The following is a 15,000-nucleotide window of genomic DNA, read 5'->3' as shown; positions in this document are numbered from 1 at the left end:
CCCCCCGCGTCGGTTGAGGTGGTCGGGGTTTGGAGCGCGTGTATAATATATAATATATATGTGTTACAGAGCCGATGTTCTCCAGAAATGTGTTTGGTGTGGGTTCACAGAGTGTGGCACATATTAGGAAGAGTGGTAAAGTTGTTTATATCACAACCATCAGTGTAAAAGGTATGACTGTTGACCAAGTATGCATTGTAATCTCGTATGAGAAGCAGTAAAATGCATGTGTACGGCCAACACGCAGATAGCGTGGTGTAAAGATGGGTGCCATGACATGTTGTAGAGAAATGGTCCCCAAACACCGGGCCGCGGCCGCAGAAGAAATTTTCATAATTTTTTTTTTCTTTTTTTAATCACACTCAATTTATTACTGCATGCCATTGGTAAGCACAGGGGTGAGAAGAGGTTTTAAACTTATTAACGCCTGCTTACTTTACACGGCGTGGCGCAGTGGGGAGAGTGGCCGTGCGCAACCCGAGGGTCACTGGTTCAAATCCCACCTCGAACCAACCTCGTCACGTCCGTTGTGTCCTGAGCAAGACACTTCACCCTTGCTCCTGATGGGTGCTGGTTGGCGCCTTGCATGGCCGCTCCCTCCATCAGTGTGTGAATGTGTGTGTGAATGGGTAAATGTGGAAGTAGTGTCAAAGCGCTTTGAGTACTTTGAAGGTAGAAAAGCGCTATACAAGTACAACCCATTTATCATTTACTTTTACCAAGGGGTGTAACGGTACACAAAAATTTGGAAATTTTGGTTCGGTACGTACCTCGGTTTAGAAGTCTCAGTTCGGTTGATTTTCGGTACAGTAAGAAAACAAAAAACATAAATTTTTGGGTTATTTATTTACCAAAATTGTAAACAATGGCTTTATCTTTTTAACATTGGGAAAACTATAATAATTCTGCCCAGTTTAATGCACATTAAACTTCCACAAATTGTTGCTTTGATTAAATAAAATGAAAAAACCTTTCTTTTACATATAAAAAGTGCAACATTAAACAGTTTCCATTGAAACTGTTTAACGTCAACTCATCATGCTTAATTTATTACAGTATTTGGGAAACTTGTAGTTGACTTTTATTATGTAAATGTTGTATTTTTATCAACATGTGATAGCAGGGACCCTGCCATTCAAAACTAGGCTGTTACATTACTAATAATTAATGTAACTATTGCTGAAAAATAGTACAATTTCAATAGGAGAGACTATTCATCCTTGAACACCATGGAGTTCAATGAAATAACAGACAGGGCTTTGCTGCCCCTAACACACACACACACACACACAGCAAAATGAGCTGATGTTACGCTAAAAGCTAATTAGCCTTCACCTCAAGTCTATACTGTGAGCGAGCTGAGCTGCAGTTTAAGTTTCTAGAAGGTCAACAGGCTCATAGTGACGTTAGTAGTAGTTGTGACTGGGAAGTGTTTTTTATAATTTAGGGAGAGTCCGCTGCTCCCCTGCTAAGCAAATATCTCTGCTCGATGCTGAAGCATTGACTACATCGCTCTGAAGTCTGAATACGGACTGCTGATTGGGCTGTTACATCGCTCTGAATACGCACTGCTGATTGGCTTTGTATGTAACCAATCAGATGGTTGTGTGGGCGGGACAATGCTGGGTGCTCACTGCTCAGACCGAGGCAGAAAGCAGAGCAGCTTGTGAAGACTTCTGCTTCCAAACTCGTTCGGTACGCCCGCGTGCTGAACCAAAACCCCGTACCAAAACAGTTCAATACAAATACACATACCGTTACACCCCTACTTTTACTGCATGCCTTGAATAAGCACAGGAGTGAGAAGAGGTTTTAAATTAATTAGCGCCCCGGCGGGTATTCAAGGAAATACGGTATATGTATATAGACACATATCAATATATGTATATATTTATACATGTGTGTATATGTATATATGTAAATATGTATACACAAATATCAATATATGTATATATAGGTATATGTGTGTATATATATTTGTATATATAATTATATATACATATATATAATTACATATACACATATATACTAACATTAGTTATAAGCTACTGTTAACTCTAAGCTCATGTCAGCAAGTATGTTTTGTTGGAATGTTCCGGGTTGACTGGGGTCAAAAGGCTCCCATCTCAAATATTTGCTCGTAATTTTAAGCCTAATTAGCTGAGCTAGCTGGTATTTTAACAACTAGTACCGTGGGTTCCTTCCTGTTACGTCCTACTCTCCTCACAAGCTGCTCCTCTGTGCCAACAACAACATGAAGAAGAAGAAGAAAAGCTGAGCTGTGGCCTTTATTGTGGTGTGCATGCTCCGCTACTGTGGTGTCCGCTGTCCGCTGGTATCAAAACTGCAGAAGTGAAGAGTTGTGGACAAATAAATAAGAAGAAATGTTGATGATGTACAATGTAGAGTATTATGTCTTTAACCTTGCCTTCCTGTGTGGGCGGGGACTGCTGGGCGCCATGACAGGGCGAGCGCCAGGAAAACAATCAGATCACAACGACGTCACGTGGCTGCACAGGAAGTAGCTCGCGCACGGACAGGAAGTGCCACAGGAGATCAATTGTGATAAGTCCACCATGTTGTGTTCTTTTGGACAAATCTTCATCTTTGCGCTTTCCTTGCATTGTCCAGTGTGTGTGTGTGTGTGTGTGTGTGTGTGTTTGCGCTCAAGAGTGTGTAGGTGTGTGTGCGAGCAGGTGTGTGTGTGTGTGTGTGTACAGAAAGTGTATGTGTGAGCAGAAGTGTGTAGGTGTGTGTGTGTTTGCAAGCAGTGTTTGTGTACAGAAAGTGTTTGTGTGAGCAGAAAGTGTGTGTAGGCGTGTGTGTAAGTGTAGGCGTGTGTTTATTTGTGCACCTGAGTAGGAAGTGTGTGTAGGTGTGTGTGCGAGCAGAAAGTGGTGTGTAGGCAAGTAGTGTTTGTGTACAGAAAGTGTTTGTGTGAGCAGAAAATGCGTGTGTGTGTGTGTGTATGCCAGCAGAAAGTGCGTGTGTGTGTGAGCGTAACGTGAGTGTGTGTGTGTGTGTGAGCGTGTGTGTAGGTGTGTGTGTGTGTGTGTTATGCAGTGTTTGTATATGTGTGAGCAGAAAGTGTGTGTAGGAGTGTGTGTGTGTTGGCGCTGAAGCGTGCGTGTGTGTGTGTGTGTTTGCGAGCAGTGTTTGTGTGAGCATAAAGTTAGTGTGTGTGTGTGCATGTGTGCACGTGAGCAGGAAGTGTGTGTGTGGGCGCTCAAGTGTGTGTGTATTACTGTATTTGTGCATGTGAGCAGGAAGTGTGTGTGTGCGCGTGAGCAGAAAGTGTGTGTGTGTGTGTACGAGCAGAAAGTGGTGTGTAGGCAAGTAGTGTTTGTGTACAGAAAGTGTTTGTGTGAGCAGAAAGTGTGTGTGAACAGAAAGTGATAGTGTACAGAAAGTGTGTATACGTGTATGTGTGTGTGTGTGTGTGTGAGCGTCTGTGTATGCAACAATGTGTGTGTGAGTGTGTGTGTGCAGAAATTGTGTGTGTTTGAGCATGCAGAAAGTGCGTGTGTGCCGAAAGTGTGTGAGCACAAAGGGATTGTGTACACTAAGTGTGTATGCAAGCAGAAAGTGTGTGAGTAGAAAGGGATTGTGTACACTAAGTGTGTATGCGAGCAGAATGTGTGTGTGTGTGTGTGTTTGAGCGTGCATGTGACTGTACGAGCAGAAAGGGATTGTGTACAGAAAGTGTGTGTATGCGTGTGTGTACATGCAGAACGTATGTGTGTGGGTATGGGAGCAGAAATTGTGTGTGTGTGTGTGTTTGAGTATGCAGAATGTGTGTGAGTATGTGAGCACAGAGGGACTGTGTACAGAAAGTGTGTATATGTGTGTGTGTGAGCAGAACATTGTGTGTGTGTGTGTGCGTGTGTGTGTATGGAAGCAGAAATTGCGTGTGTGTGTTTGAGCGTGCAGAAGAAAGTGTGTGTGTGCAGAATGTGTGTGAGCAGAGAGGGATTGTGTACAGAAAGTGTGTAAATGTGTGTATGCTGTCAGAAATTGTGTGTTTAAATGTGCAGAAAGTGTGTGTGCAGAACGTGAGTGTGTGTGTGTGTGTGAATGGGAGCAGAAATTGTGTGCATGTGTTTGAGCGTGCAGAAAGTGTGTGTGTGTGTGTGTGTGTGTGTGTGTGTGTGTGTGTGTGTGGTGGTAAGCGTGATTGTGTCTGAGCTAGGTTAGTCTAAAAGAAAAATAAGTGTTAAAACTTGAAGACAAGAACCACGCGTGACCTTGAAGACAAGACCCACGCGTGACCTTGAAGACAAGACCCACGCGTGACCTTGAAGACAAGACCCACATCAGTCGCTGGTCAAAATGCGCTCGATGTCTTCCAGCCTCTTCAAGGCGGCTGCTCGCTTCTGTTCGATATCGCTGGTCTGGATTTTAGTCCGTTGGTCAGGCTCTGATTGGTCTACGTCCTCCTGGCTTCCTGGCGAGGATTTCCTCACATTCTTCTGGTTTGGACTTTCCTGCCGCACCCCTTCCTCCGCCGGCGAGGGTTTCTCCTGGGCAGTCGGCGGATGTCCGGCGGCGCTCATGGCCGCCATTTTGCCCCTGACGATAGCGAGGTGGCGGCGGACGTAGTCCTCGTGGGGTGCCAGGGCCAGCGTCTCCTCCAGGCAGCGCTCTGCTGCGGGCAGGTCTCGCTCCTCGAAGTAGACCACGCACAGGTTGTGTTTGGCCTGCACGTTGCCCGGGTCCATGGTCAGGATGCGCTGGAAGCAGGTCTTGGCGCCGCGCGTGTCCTTCTTGTGGTTCATCAGGATGTCGCCCTTCAGGATCAGACCCTTGACGTGCTCGGGGTGATGACTCAGCAGCTCGTCCAGCACGGGCAGCGCGTCCGGCTGGCGCTCCGACTGAGAGTAGAGCAGGGCCAGGTTGAAGAGGGCCGAGCGGAAGCCGGGCTGCAGGGAGACCGCCTTCAGCATCCAGCGCTCCGCCACAGAGTCCTCCTTGGAGTCCATGGCCAACATGCCCAGGTTGAAGTAGCCATTGGCGTCCTCAGGCTCTTCCTCCACGTAGGTCAGGAACCGACGCTTGGCCTCCGCCCAGAACTTGGGCTCGCCTGAATAGGAAGTACCGACACATGAGGTCATGTTCGCCTAAACAGGAAGTACCGACACATGATGAATAACAATAATAATTAAAGCTGCAAGCAGCGTTGGTCGGGTCCGCCTTTGGCCGCTGCCAAGTCCTGGTCTAAGTCAGACCAACATAGAGGTTTTTATTTCATGTCTCTACGACATTTCTAACAGAAGTTGCATGCAGTTTTGTCTGGGTTTTTTCCTAGGGCGCGCTAGAGCGCAATTTAAATTTTTAGGGTATGGTTTTTTATTAGATGGCAATTTTCGCCAGTCCTGATGTGTGTGTAAAATTTGGTGAGTTTTAAAGCATGGTAAGGGGGTCAAATTACAGATCGGCGTTTCTGGATGTTGTTGATAAATGGCTTTCGCTTTGTATAGTAGAGCTTTAACTTGCACTTTGAAGCATTTTAAAGGGGTCAAATTACAGCTCAAAGAGGCAAAAATGACATTTTTTAGGTAACTTTGCACAGGGGTTCTTTGAAGGCGCGTAAAATCAAAACCGGAGCAGTAATCAAAACTCTGTTCTATACTTTTAATCACAAGGGTTCAATCTCTCTACTGTGCGTGTTTGAAGCCGAAACGACAAATGCGCTCAGAGGACATAACTTTTGAAAAAAGGTGACGGGTGTTTACAAAACTTTTATTTTGAAGGGGTAATTTTTAACTTCCTGTTGATTTTTGCTGAAGGATGTCAATTATTAAAATGTAGGTCTAAGTGAGACCTACATAGAAGTTTTTGTTTCATGTCCTTCCGGCATTCCTACCGGAAGTTACAAGCAGTTTTGTCTGTGTTTTCTTTCTAGAAGCAGTTTTTTCCGTGTTTTATTCAAAAATTGCGCAAGAGCGAAATTTTGAATTTTTTTTTTTTTTTTTTTTTTCATTGGATCGCAATTTGTGCCAGTCCTGATGTGTGTGCCAAGTTTGGTGAGTTTTGAAGCATCTTTAGGGGGTCAAATTACAGCTGAAAGAGGCAAAAAATGCGTTTTTTTGCAAAAATTTTGTTTTGAAGGGGTTTTTGCCAACTTCCTGTTGATTTTAGGTATAGAAGTTTCTAATGGGGAATCTAGGTCTAAGTCAGACCTACATAGAGGATTTTGTTTCATGTCTCTACAACGTTCCTAACGGAAGTTACAAGCAGTCTGTTTTTCTTTCCTTCCTAGGGTGCGCTAGCGCGCAATTCTAATTTTTCTGGTTTGGCTGCCTAATATGTTGGGAAGGCATGCCAGACCGACGTGTGTGTCAAATTTGGTGAGTTTTGAAGCATGTTAAGGGGGTCAAATTACAGCGCAAAGGTGCGGAAGAAAGAAAGAATAATAAAACGTTAGTTTCAATAGGGTCCTTGGCCCATTGCAAAGGACTCCTTTGGATTCCTTTGCAATGGGCCTGCGGACCCTAATAATAATAATAATAACGGTGTTGTTTATGAAGTGCTTGTTGCTGTTTCACCTCTCAGGAGCACCTGGGCGACCTCTGCCTGAACTTCATTTGTCATGTGGCGTGTCTTTGGAGGGAGTGTGTGCTGACAATGGGCCACTTAGTGCATTCTGGAACACTTGCACTGACTAGCTAAGTGTCCTTGTGAGGACAGGGTGTAGTCGCGCGCGTGCGCGCGCACACACACACACACACACACACACACACGTACACACGCGCACACACGCACACACGCACGCACACACGCACGGTATGTATTCAGGTATACGGTCTGGAAGTGACAGACTGAGCAGCAGGTGTGATTGACGAGTCATTAATGAAAAAAAAAAGGAAACGAGCAAGTGTTTGTCTCAATGACTCAGCTCTTTGTTGCTGATGTTTGCCTAAGAGCACATCAAATTCTGGGTCATATTTGCTTGCACCTGCTTTAGCTCGCTGGCCAGGAAAAATGTGTAGAGGTTGCAGCACAGTTGACAAAAGAGTGTTGCTTAAATGCTTTATATTGTTAACGGAGCGAGGCGAGAGCATTGCCCCGACAAGAAGACCTCATTCTGCTCCCGCCTGACAAACATGTGATGTTTATCTAGCGCCTCCTGCTGGCTCACCTGACTCCTGCATGAGGAGGGCGGAGTTGAAGAGCGCCAGCTTGTGTCTGGGGCTGAGCTGCAGGGCGTGCTGGAAGTTCTTCAGGGCCTCCGAGGGCTCCTTCATCTCGATGTTGACGATAGCCAGGTTGTACCACAGGTCTGCGTTGGTGCCGTCCAGCTCCAGAGCGCGCAGGTAGGCGTCCCTCGCCTCCGTCAGCTTGTTCATCTTCAGGAGCAGCTCCCCCCTGATGGATCACATGGCCTTCGACTTTTACAACTTGCTCATGCTGCCTCGTGGACGTAAAGCCCCAAGGCAGCTTTACGTCCTTGCTAAATCACAAGCAAATGTTTTCTGCTTTTGGATTGGACACTGGGTCAGAACAAGAAAGTCCCCATCTACAGCGTTGGCGTCAGATTCCACTTCAAGTCCAAAACGTTAACAATAGATTATAGAAGAGAAAATGTTTGATCTAAACCAGTGGTTCTTAACCTTGTTGGAGGTACCTAACCCCACCAGGAGAAGTTTTAATTTACTGAATAATCCTATACATACATTATCACAACTTTACTATCCTTAAAGTCCGTTGCCATAGTTATTAGCTATTGTGCTCAAGCTGCATTTTTTTTATCCGTGCAAGGACAAAACTTATTGTCTGAGGGGTGGCCTCCGCTGCAGATGTTGTATTTGTTTTAGCCTGCTAACAGCCAAGGACTTCAAGGACCTCAACTAAGATAAGATGACACCATGCAGACGAAGCCAAAACAAGGAAATCACAAGGCCCCCAGCGCATTCCGTCACATACCTGGATTGTGCGTACTGGACCTGCTTTGCATAATATATGTGACCACTCCTTTTAGAGGCAGCCTCAGTGATGTTGACTATGGAACTCCTGAATAGAGTTACGCGGGAGCTGAACCTTAGAGCGTAGGGCGAGACAGAGACTAAGTCTTCAGCTCCATGCGTTCTCCTCATCAGCTAAATTGAACTCTGTCTCTGCATGGTTCCTTGCTTCTTTGTCTGATTAATAGATGTCATCAGTGTTAGAACCTGACATTTACACGATGAGTCGGGTGTGTCTTGACCTCCGCCGAACCCCTAGGGTTTGATCGAACCCAGTTTAAGAATCTCTGATCTAAAGACAGTAACATATTTGTGTGTTATCAAATATAGAATGTGTTAGTATCGTTGTAAATCACATGATACATGTGAGGTATGGAATGCTACATACAAGATGTAATGACAAAATAAAATGTCTAGTAAATGGGGTATTCTTATTTATATAGCACTTCACTATACCTGGAATGATACCCTCACCCTTACATTATGCATCACATTCACCCATTCATACACTGATGGCATGGTTACAATAGGTAAACAAATACTACTATAGGCGGGGAACGATACTTTTCTAGAGGCGGTTTAGTAACGAATATGATTCATTAGTATCAGGGTTTAGCGGCACTATACTATACTGTACATTTGACAGCCCACTGCCCGAGACAGATTCTCGCTCATATGCATTGACTGGACATTGGTCAAGAGCTAGTGGGCAGCCTATGACAGTAGCATAATGCAGTGTTTTTCAACCACTGTGCCGCGGCACACTAGTGTGCGGGGAGATACAGTCTGGTGTGCCGTGGGAAATTATGTAATTTCACCTATCCATCCATCCATCCATTTTTCTACCGCTTGTCCTTTTTGGGTTTGTGGGGGGGGCTGGAGCCTATCTCAGCTGCATTCGGGCAGAAGGTGGTGTACACCCCGGACAAGTCGCCACCTTATCGCAGGGCTAACACAGATAGACAGACAACATTTTTGCAAAGCAGTAATTATAGTCTCCAAATGAGTGTCTGTGCTGTCTAGAGCTGGGCAGAGTAACCATGTAATACTCTTCCATATCAGTAGGTGGCAGCCGGTAGCTAATTGCTTTGTAGATGTCGGCAACAGCGGGAGGCAGTGTGCAGGTAAAAAGGTGTCTAATTCTGAAACCAAAAATTAACAAAAAATGAGTGCCCCTAAGAAAAGGCATTGAAGCTTAGGGAAGGCTATGCAGAACAAAACTAAAACTGAACTGGCTACAAAGTAAACAAAAAAAGAATGCTGGACGACAGCAAAGACTTACTGTGGAGCAAAGACAATGTACATCCGAACATGACATGACAATCAACAATGTCACCACAAAGAAGGATAAAAAGAACTGAAATAGTATTGATTGCTAAAACAAAGTAGATGTGGGAAATATTTGAAGACATGAAACTGCGACAGGAAAATACCAAAAAAAAAGTCACCAAAATAGAAGTACAACAAAAGAAGTAAAACACTACACACACAGGAAAACAGCAAAAAAAGTGAAAATAAGTCAGGGTGTGATGTGACAGGTGGTGACAGTACACCTACTTTGAGACAAGAGCTATAGTCATGCATGCTTGCTTATGCTTTAAAGTCATATCCAACAATTACGACAACTGAGTATGCGCCTGCCTAGAATTACTGCCGGGTCAAACTCGTTTCACAAAATATTATTTTTATTAGCGCATGTCTAGAATTTCCGCCGGGTCAAACTCGTCATGTCATGAGTGACACTTCACCTGTCATCATCTTCAAAATGGAGAAGGCTGATTTCAATCATTTGAAATCGCATGAAGGGAAGAAGATTAAGAGCTATTCAGTAGGATTTAAGGTCCAAGCTATTGAATATGCTAAAAAGAACAGTAAGCAGCTATGTTTTATTAATATACCGTAGCTGCGTGTGTCAAATATGAGTCATTAAATGACTCCCGCCTCCTTGTGGTAGAGGGCGCTAGTGATCCTTCTTGAAACTACTTGGCTGCAGAAGAAGTGACAACAAGCAGCAAGAGTGAGCAGCGATCGTTTATTTTTTCCTCTCGCTTGCACTTTTAACATGGAGGATTACATATCTAAAATAAAACAGTTTTCTAAACTGGACTTTCAATCGAAGCAGGAGGTAATAAAGGAAGATCTCCATCGAGACAGAGAGACTTTTAAATCTGAAGAAAGATAAGGAAGACTTCTATAAACAAGTTATCGATGCTTTTGATCAGAAGGAGCTGCGCATAGACTTCATTTATAAGTAAAGGTAAGACCATAATAACGTTTTGTCTTATTAAATGTGCTTTCCATGATGGTATCCTTACATCACACTTAAAGTTTTAAGTGCAGGCCTAAATTTACCGCATGCCTGTGGTAAGCGCCAAAGTGAGAAGGTTTTAAAATAATTAGCGCGTGCTTGCCTTTACATCATGCCTTTGGTAAACGCCGGAGTGAGAAGAGGTTTTAAATTAATTAGCGCCCCGGTGGAAATTCAAGGAAATACGGTAAGCATTTTTTCAGCGCAAAAAATGTGCCTTGGCTCAACAAAGGTTGAGAAACACTGCCGTAGAGCACCGCAGAGGCCAACTCAGCGTTTGTGGGTGTTGAAATTGTGTTTTTTGTTTTGTTGATGGTCTATGGAATCGCAATATGTATTATTTATTGCTCAGTTTTTGGTTTTGTCATTGTGTCTTTACTTTGTAGCTGTACGTAGAGACGGCACTGCTGAAGTGGCAGCTGGTTGAGTCAAAACTTTTATGGTCCTTGGTGTTGGTTCATGTTCGTCTGTGGTTTTCCTGTTCCCTTACTTTTGTATCGGCCCTGCACTTCCCACGGCGGGTGTAATCCACCTTGTGGAACAGAAGCCACACATGCAACAGCCAATGAAAGCGTGCGCTTGCCTGCTGATGTACGCCTGCTTGAAGTCGGGCCTCATGCTGATGGCTTGGCGGTACAGTTGGTCGGCCTCTTCCAGCCGAGACTGGTTGGCGCGGATCAGGTTGGCCAAGTTGATGTACACGTTGAGGTGGTTGGGGGCCACGCGTGTGGCGTACTTCTTGCCAGGAATGACCTGCCGGGTGTGGGAGACAAGACCCGGAGGGTGATCCGGCTGCCACTTGATCCGACAGGCACGGGCGTGTCTATCTGGAAGGCTGCGTGACTCACTGGCTTACCTGCGGCATGAGGGACTTGGCAACCAAGTAGGCATCTTCTGCCTCTCTGGACTTGTTCAGGTTCTTGTAGGTTCTCCCCACGTTCATGTGCGCACCGATATCATCTGGCCAGAGATGGGACAGAAGATAGAAGGATAAGTCGTGAGACCTGATGAATCCACATGAAAGTATTTTGTTACACACGACACTCATCTAAGCTTCGTTTCTCACACGACCTTCAGGAAAGATTTGCTTCGGTGTTCAGCCAAAAGAAAGTGGATCAACAAATCATTAAAAAGAGTGAGAAACATGATGTTTATGCCTCCTTTACTGCTCAGGTTATTCTTCATCCTTTTATTCTTGTTCATGTCAGACTTTGAGACCTAATAATCATGGATTAAAATGATGAGAGCGTTGGGTTTCTAACTACAAAATAAAATGAGAGCGTTGGGTTTCTAACTTCAAAATAAAAGAATGGGAGCGTTGGGTTTCTAACTTCAAAATAAAAGAATGGGAGCGTTGGGTTTCTAACTTCAAAATAAAAGAATGAGAGCGTTGGGTTTCTAACTTCAAAATAAAACAATGAGAGCATTGGGTTTCAAACTTCAAAATAAAATGAAAGCATTGTGTTTCTAACGTCAAAATAAAAGAATGAGAGTGTTGGGTTTCAAACTTCAAAATAAAATAATGAGAGCGTTGGGTTTCAAACTTCAAAATAAAATGAGAGCGTTGGGTTTCTAACCTTAAAATAAAACTATAAAATAAAATGACGAGAGTGCTGGGTTTCTAACTTCAAAATAAGATGATGAAAGCGTTGGGTTTCAAACTTTAAAATAAAATGATGTGAGCATTGGGTTTTTAACCTTAAAATAAAAGAATGAGACCATTGGGTTTCTAACTTCAAAATAAAATGACAGCGTTGGGTTTCTAACCTTAAAATAAGACAATAAGAGCGTTGGGTTTCGAACTTCAAAATAAAAGAATGAGAGCATTGGATTTCTAACTTCAAAATAAAATGATGAGAGCATTGGGTTTGTAACTATAAAATAAAATGACAAGAGCAATTGGGTTTCTAACTATAAAATAAAATGACAATAGCAATTGGGTTTCGAACTTCAAAATAAAAGAACGAGAGCGTGAGGTTTCTAACTTCAAAATAAAACGATGAGAGCATTGGGGTTTTTAAATTCAAAATAAAATGAAAGCATTGTGTTTCCAACTTCAAAATAAAAGAATGAGAGCGTTGGGTTTCAAACTTCAAAATAAAAGAATGAGAGCGTTGGGTTTCAAACTTCAAAATAAAATAATGAGAGCGTTGGGTTTCAAACTTCAAAATAAAATGAGAGCGTTGGGTTTCTAACCTTAAAATAAAACTATAAAATAAAATGACGAGAGTGCTGGGTTTATAACTTCAAAATAAGATGATGAAAGCGTTGGGTTTCAAACTTTAAAATAAAATGATGTGAGCATTGGGTTTTTAACCTTAAAATAAATGAATGAGACCATTGGGTTTCTAACTTCAAAATAAAATGAGAGCGTTGGGTTTCTAACCTTAAAATAAGACAATGAGAGCGTTGGGTTTCGAACTTCAAAATAAAAGAATGAGAGCATTGGATTTCTAACTTCAAAATAAAATGATGAGAGCATTGGGTTTGTAACTATACAATAAAATGACAAGAGCAATTGGGTTTTTAACTATAAAATAAAATGACAATAGCAATTGGGTTTCGAACTTCAAAATAAAAGAACAAGAGCGTGAGGTTTCTAACTTCAAAATACAACGATGAGAGCATTGGGTTTCTAAATTCAAAATAAAACGATGAGAGCGTTGGGTTTCAAACTTCAAAATAAAAGAATGAGAGCATTGGGTTTCGAACTTCAAAATAAAATGACGAGAGCGTTGGGTTTCTAACTTCAAAATAAAAGTATGAGAGCATTGGGTTTCTAATATTCAAAATAAAAGAATGAGAGTGTTGGTTCTCTAACTATAAAATAAAATAGAGTGCTGGGTTTCTAACTTCAAAATAAGATGATGAGAGCGTTGGGTTTCTAACTTCAAAATAAAATGATGCGAGCATTGGGTTTCTAACCTTAAAATAAAAGAATGAGGGCATTGGGTTTCTAACTTCAAAATAAGATGATGAGCGCGTTGGGTTTCTAACTTCAAAATAAAATGATGCGAGCATTGGGTTTCTAACCTTAGAATAAAAGAATGAGGGCATTGGGTTTCTAACTTCGAAATAAAATGACGAGATCATTTGGTTTCAGATTTCAAAATAAAAGACAGAGTGTGGGTTTTCTGACCTGGCTGCACAAAGGTGGCCTGCAGAAAATAGCGCAGTGCTGTGGCGTAATTGTTTTGGTTCTCCAGTGCATGGCCGACATTATTCCACAGCTTGGCGTTGTTCTTGTTGACCTGCGGGACGACACTGGGACTTCAGTCCTGGCCACCTGGTAGTCCTACTGGCACGGTACCTTCAGAGCCGACGTGAACAAAGTGTATTCCGACTCCCAGTCCCAATTCCTGTTGAAAGTCTTGACTGCGTGCGTGGTGAGCAGGAGTCCAATCATCAAGCAGGAAATCTTCTTCAGGAACCTTTGAAAAGAAAAGGAGAGTTCAGCATGTGTTGAGGAGGCCTGCAATGAACGTGGTTCACCCCGTGTGTGAGGCCATCTTGAATCCGTGAGCCACCAGCACGCAGAAGCCCATGCTGGGAACGTAAAGAACTCTCTCTGCCACCACGAATCCCACGGGGAAGAAGAGGTTGGACGCGGGGATGAAGGGAAGGACCATCAGAGACAAGGCCTGGAAGGCAAAGCCCAGGGTTTAGTTAGTACCTTTCCTCTTGTTATCAAACTACTGTGTCCAACTATTCCATCAGTACGGATTAGCAACAATATTTAAAGGCCTACTGAAATTAGATTTTTTTTATTCAAACAGGGATAGCAGGTCCATTCTATGTGTCATACTTGATCATTTCGCGATATTGCCATATTTCTGCTGAAAGGATTTAATAGAGAACATCCACGATAAAGTTGGCAACTTTTGGTCGCTAATAAAAAAGCCTTGCCTGTACTGGAAGAAGCAGACGATGTGCGTGTGACGTCTCGGGTTGTGGAGCTCCTCACATCTGAATATTGTTTACAATCATGGCCACCAGCAGCGAGAGCGATTCGGACCGAGAAAGAGACGATTTCCCCATTAATTTGAGCGAGGATGAAAGATTCGTGGATGAGGAAAGTGAGAGTGAAGGACTAGAGCAAAAAAAAATAAAAAGAGGGCAGTGGGAGCGATTCAGATGTTATTAGATACATTTACAAGGATAATTCTGGAAAATCCCTTATCTGCTTATTGTGTTACTAGTGTTTTAGTGAGATTATATAGTCGTACCGGTACAACCTGAAGGTCGGCCCCGCATCTTTCGTCAGCACCAGTCGACGGGTGGTGGCGATGCCCATCTCTGCCCTTCGCAAGGGACCCCCTTCGAAACACGATCTTTCAAAATGATCGCTGCATAATACACTGTACTTTGTGTGTGTGGTCCAATCCAATAGCAATTGTGTGCGGCAAGAAAGCGCCGTAAACCTGGCACTTTTGTCTACGGAGTTTGGCACAGCAGGGGGAAAAAAAAGCCGGAGGGGTGTGGCCACCAGTGTGGTGACCGCCAGTGTCTCCGAGGGAAGCCATGTTTCTCGACAAGGCGAAGGCAGCCGGTGGGGCCAGGCTGAGATTTAATTTTTTCATGCTGGAACAAAATATCCGCGCACGCGTCATCATACCGCGATGTTTTAGCATGATACTTCCGTGCGAAATTTTAAATTGCAATTAAGTAAACTAAAGCGGCCATATTGGCATGTGTTGCAATGTTAATATTTCATCATTGATATATAAACTA

The 15,000-nt window shown here is 43.3% G+C and overlaps 2 protein-coding genes across 4 annotated transcripts in view; both read right to left on the bottom strand.

The window, feature by feature from the left end:
* Nucleotides 1–2,269: 2,269 nt before the first annotated feature.
* Nucleotides 2,270–3,864, bottom strand: LOC133563062 (histidine-rich glycoprotein-like). Of its 2 annotated transcripts, none has more exons than XM_061916989.1 (2): nt 2,697–3,864; nt 2,270–2,658 (listed from the first exon to the last, which is right to left on the bottom strand). In XM_061916989.1, the coding sequence occupies exons 1-2, from the start codon at nt 3,862–3,864 to the stop codon at nt 2,492–2,494; spliced, it is 1,335 nt and encodes a 444-aa protein (XP_061772973.1). In that variant the 3' UTR covers nt 2,270–2,491. The 2 variants fall into 2 exon arrangements, with proteins under 2 accessions (XP_061772973.1, XP_061772974.1); XM_061916990.1 differs by having other exon boundaries at nt 2,270–2,632.
* Nucleotides 2,270–15,000, bottom strand: part of tmtc3 (transmembrane O-mannosyltransferase targeting cadherins 3) — a 35,646-nt gene continuing 22,915 nt past the window's right edge. The window contains exons 8-15 of one of the 2 annotated variants that reach the window (XR_009808985.1): nt 13,762–13,910; nt 13,580–13,700; nt 13,409–13,520; nt 11,126–11,229; nt 10,853–11,022; nt 7,139–7,365; nt 2,424–5,080; nt 2,270–2,344 (exon numbers count right to left, since the gene is read on the bottom strand). Coding sequence is in view for 1 of the 2 variants with exons in the window: in XM_061916988.1 (XP_061772972.1) it covers nt 4,314–5,080; nt 7,139–7,365; nt 10,853–11,022; nt 11,126–11,229; nt 13,409–13,520; nt 13,580–13,700; nt 13,762–13,910 (1,650 nt within the window). In the remaining variant the exon portion in view is untranslated. Of the gene's footprint in view, nt 5,081–7,138; nt 7,366–10,852; nt 11,023–11,125; nt 11,230–13,408; nt 13,521–13,579; nt 13,701–13,761; nt 13,911–15,000 lie in introns of both variants that reach the window. The other variant, XM_061916988.1, reaches the window with a different exon arrangement.

The sequence above is a fragment of the Nerophis ophidion genome, linkage group LG12, assembly GCF_033978795.1.
Source record: "Nerophis ophidion isolate RoL-2023_Sa linkage group LG12, RoL_Noph_v1.0, whole genome shotgun sequence".
Taxonomy (NCBI): domain Eukaryota; kingdom Metazoa; phylum Chordata; class Actinopteri; order Syngnathiformes; family Syngnathidae; genus Nerophis; species Nerophis ophidion.
Note: the sequence above shows the minus strand (reverse complement) of the source record. Positions and strands in the feature narration are given on the sequence as shown.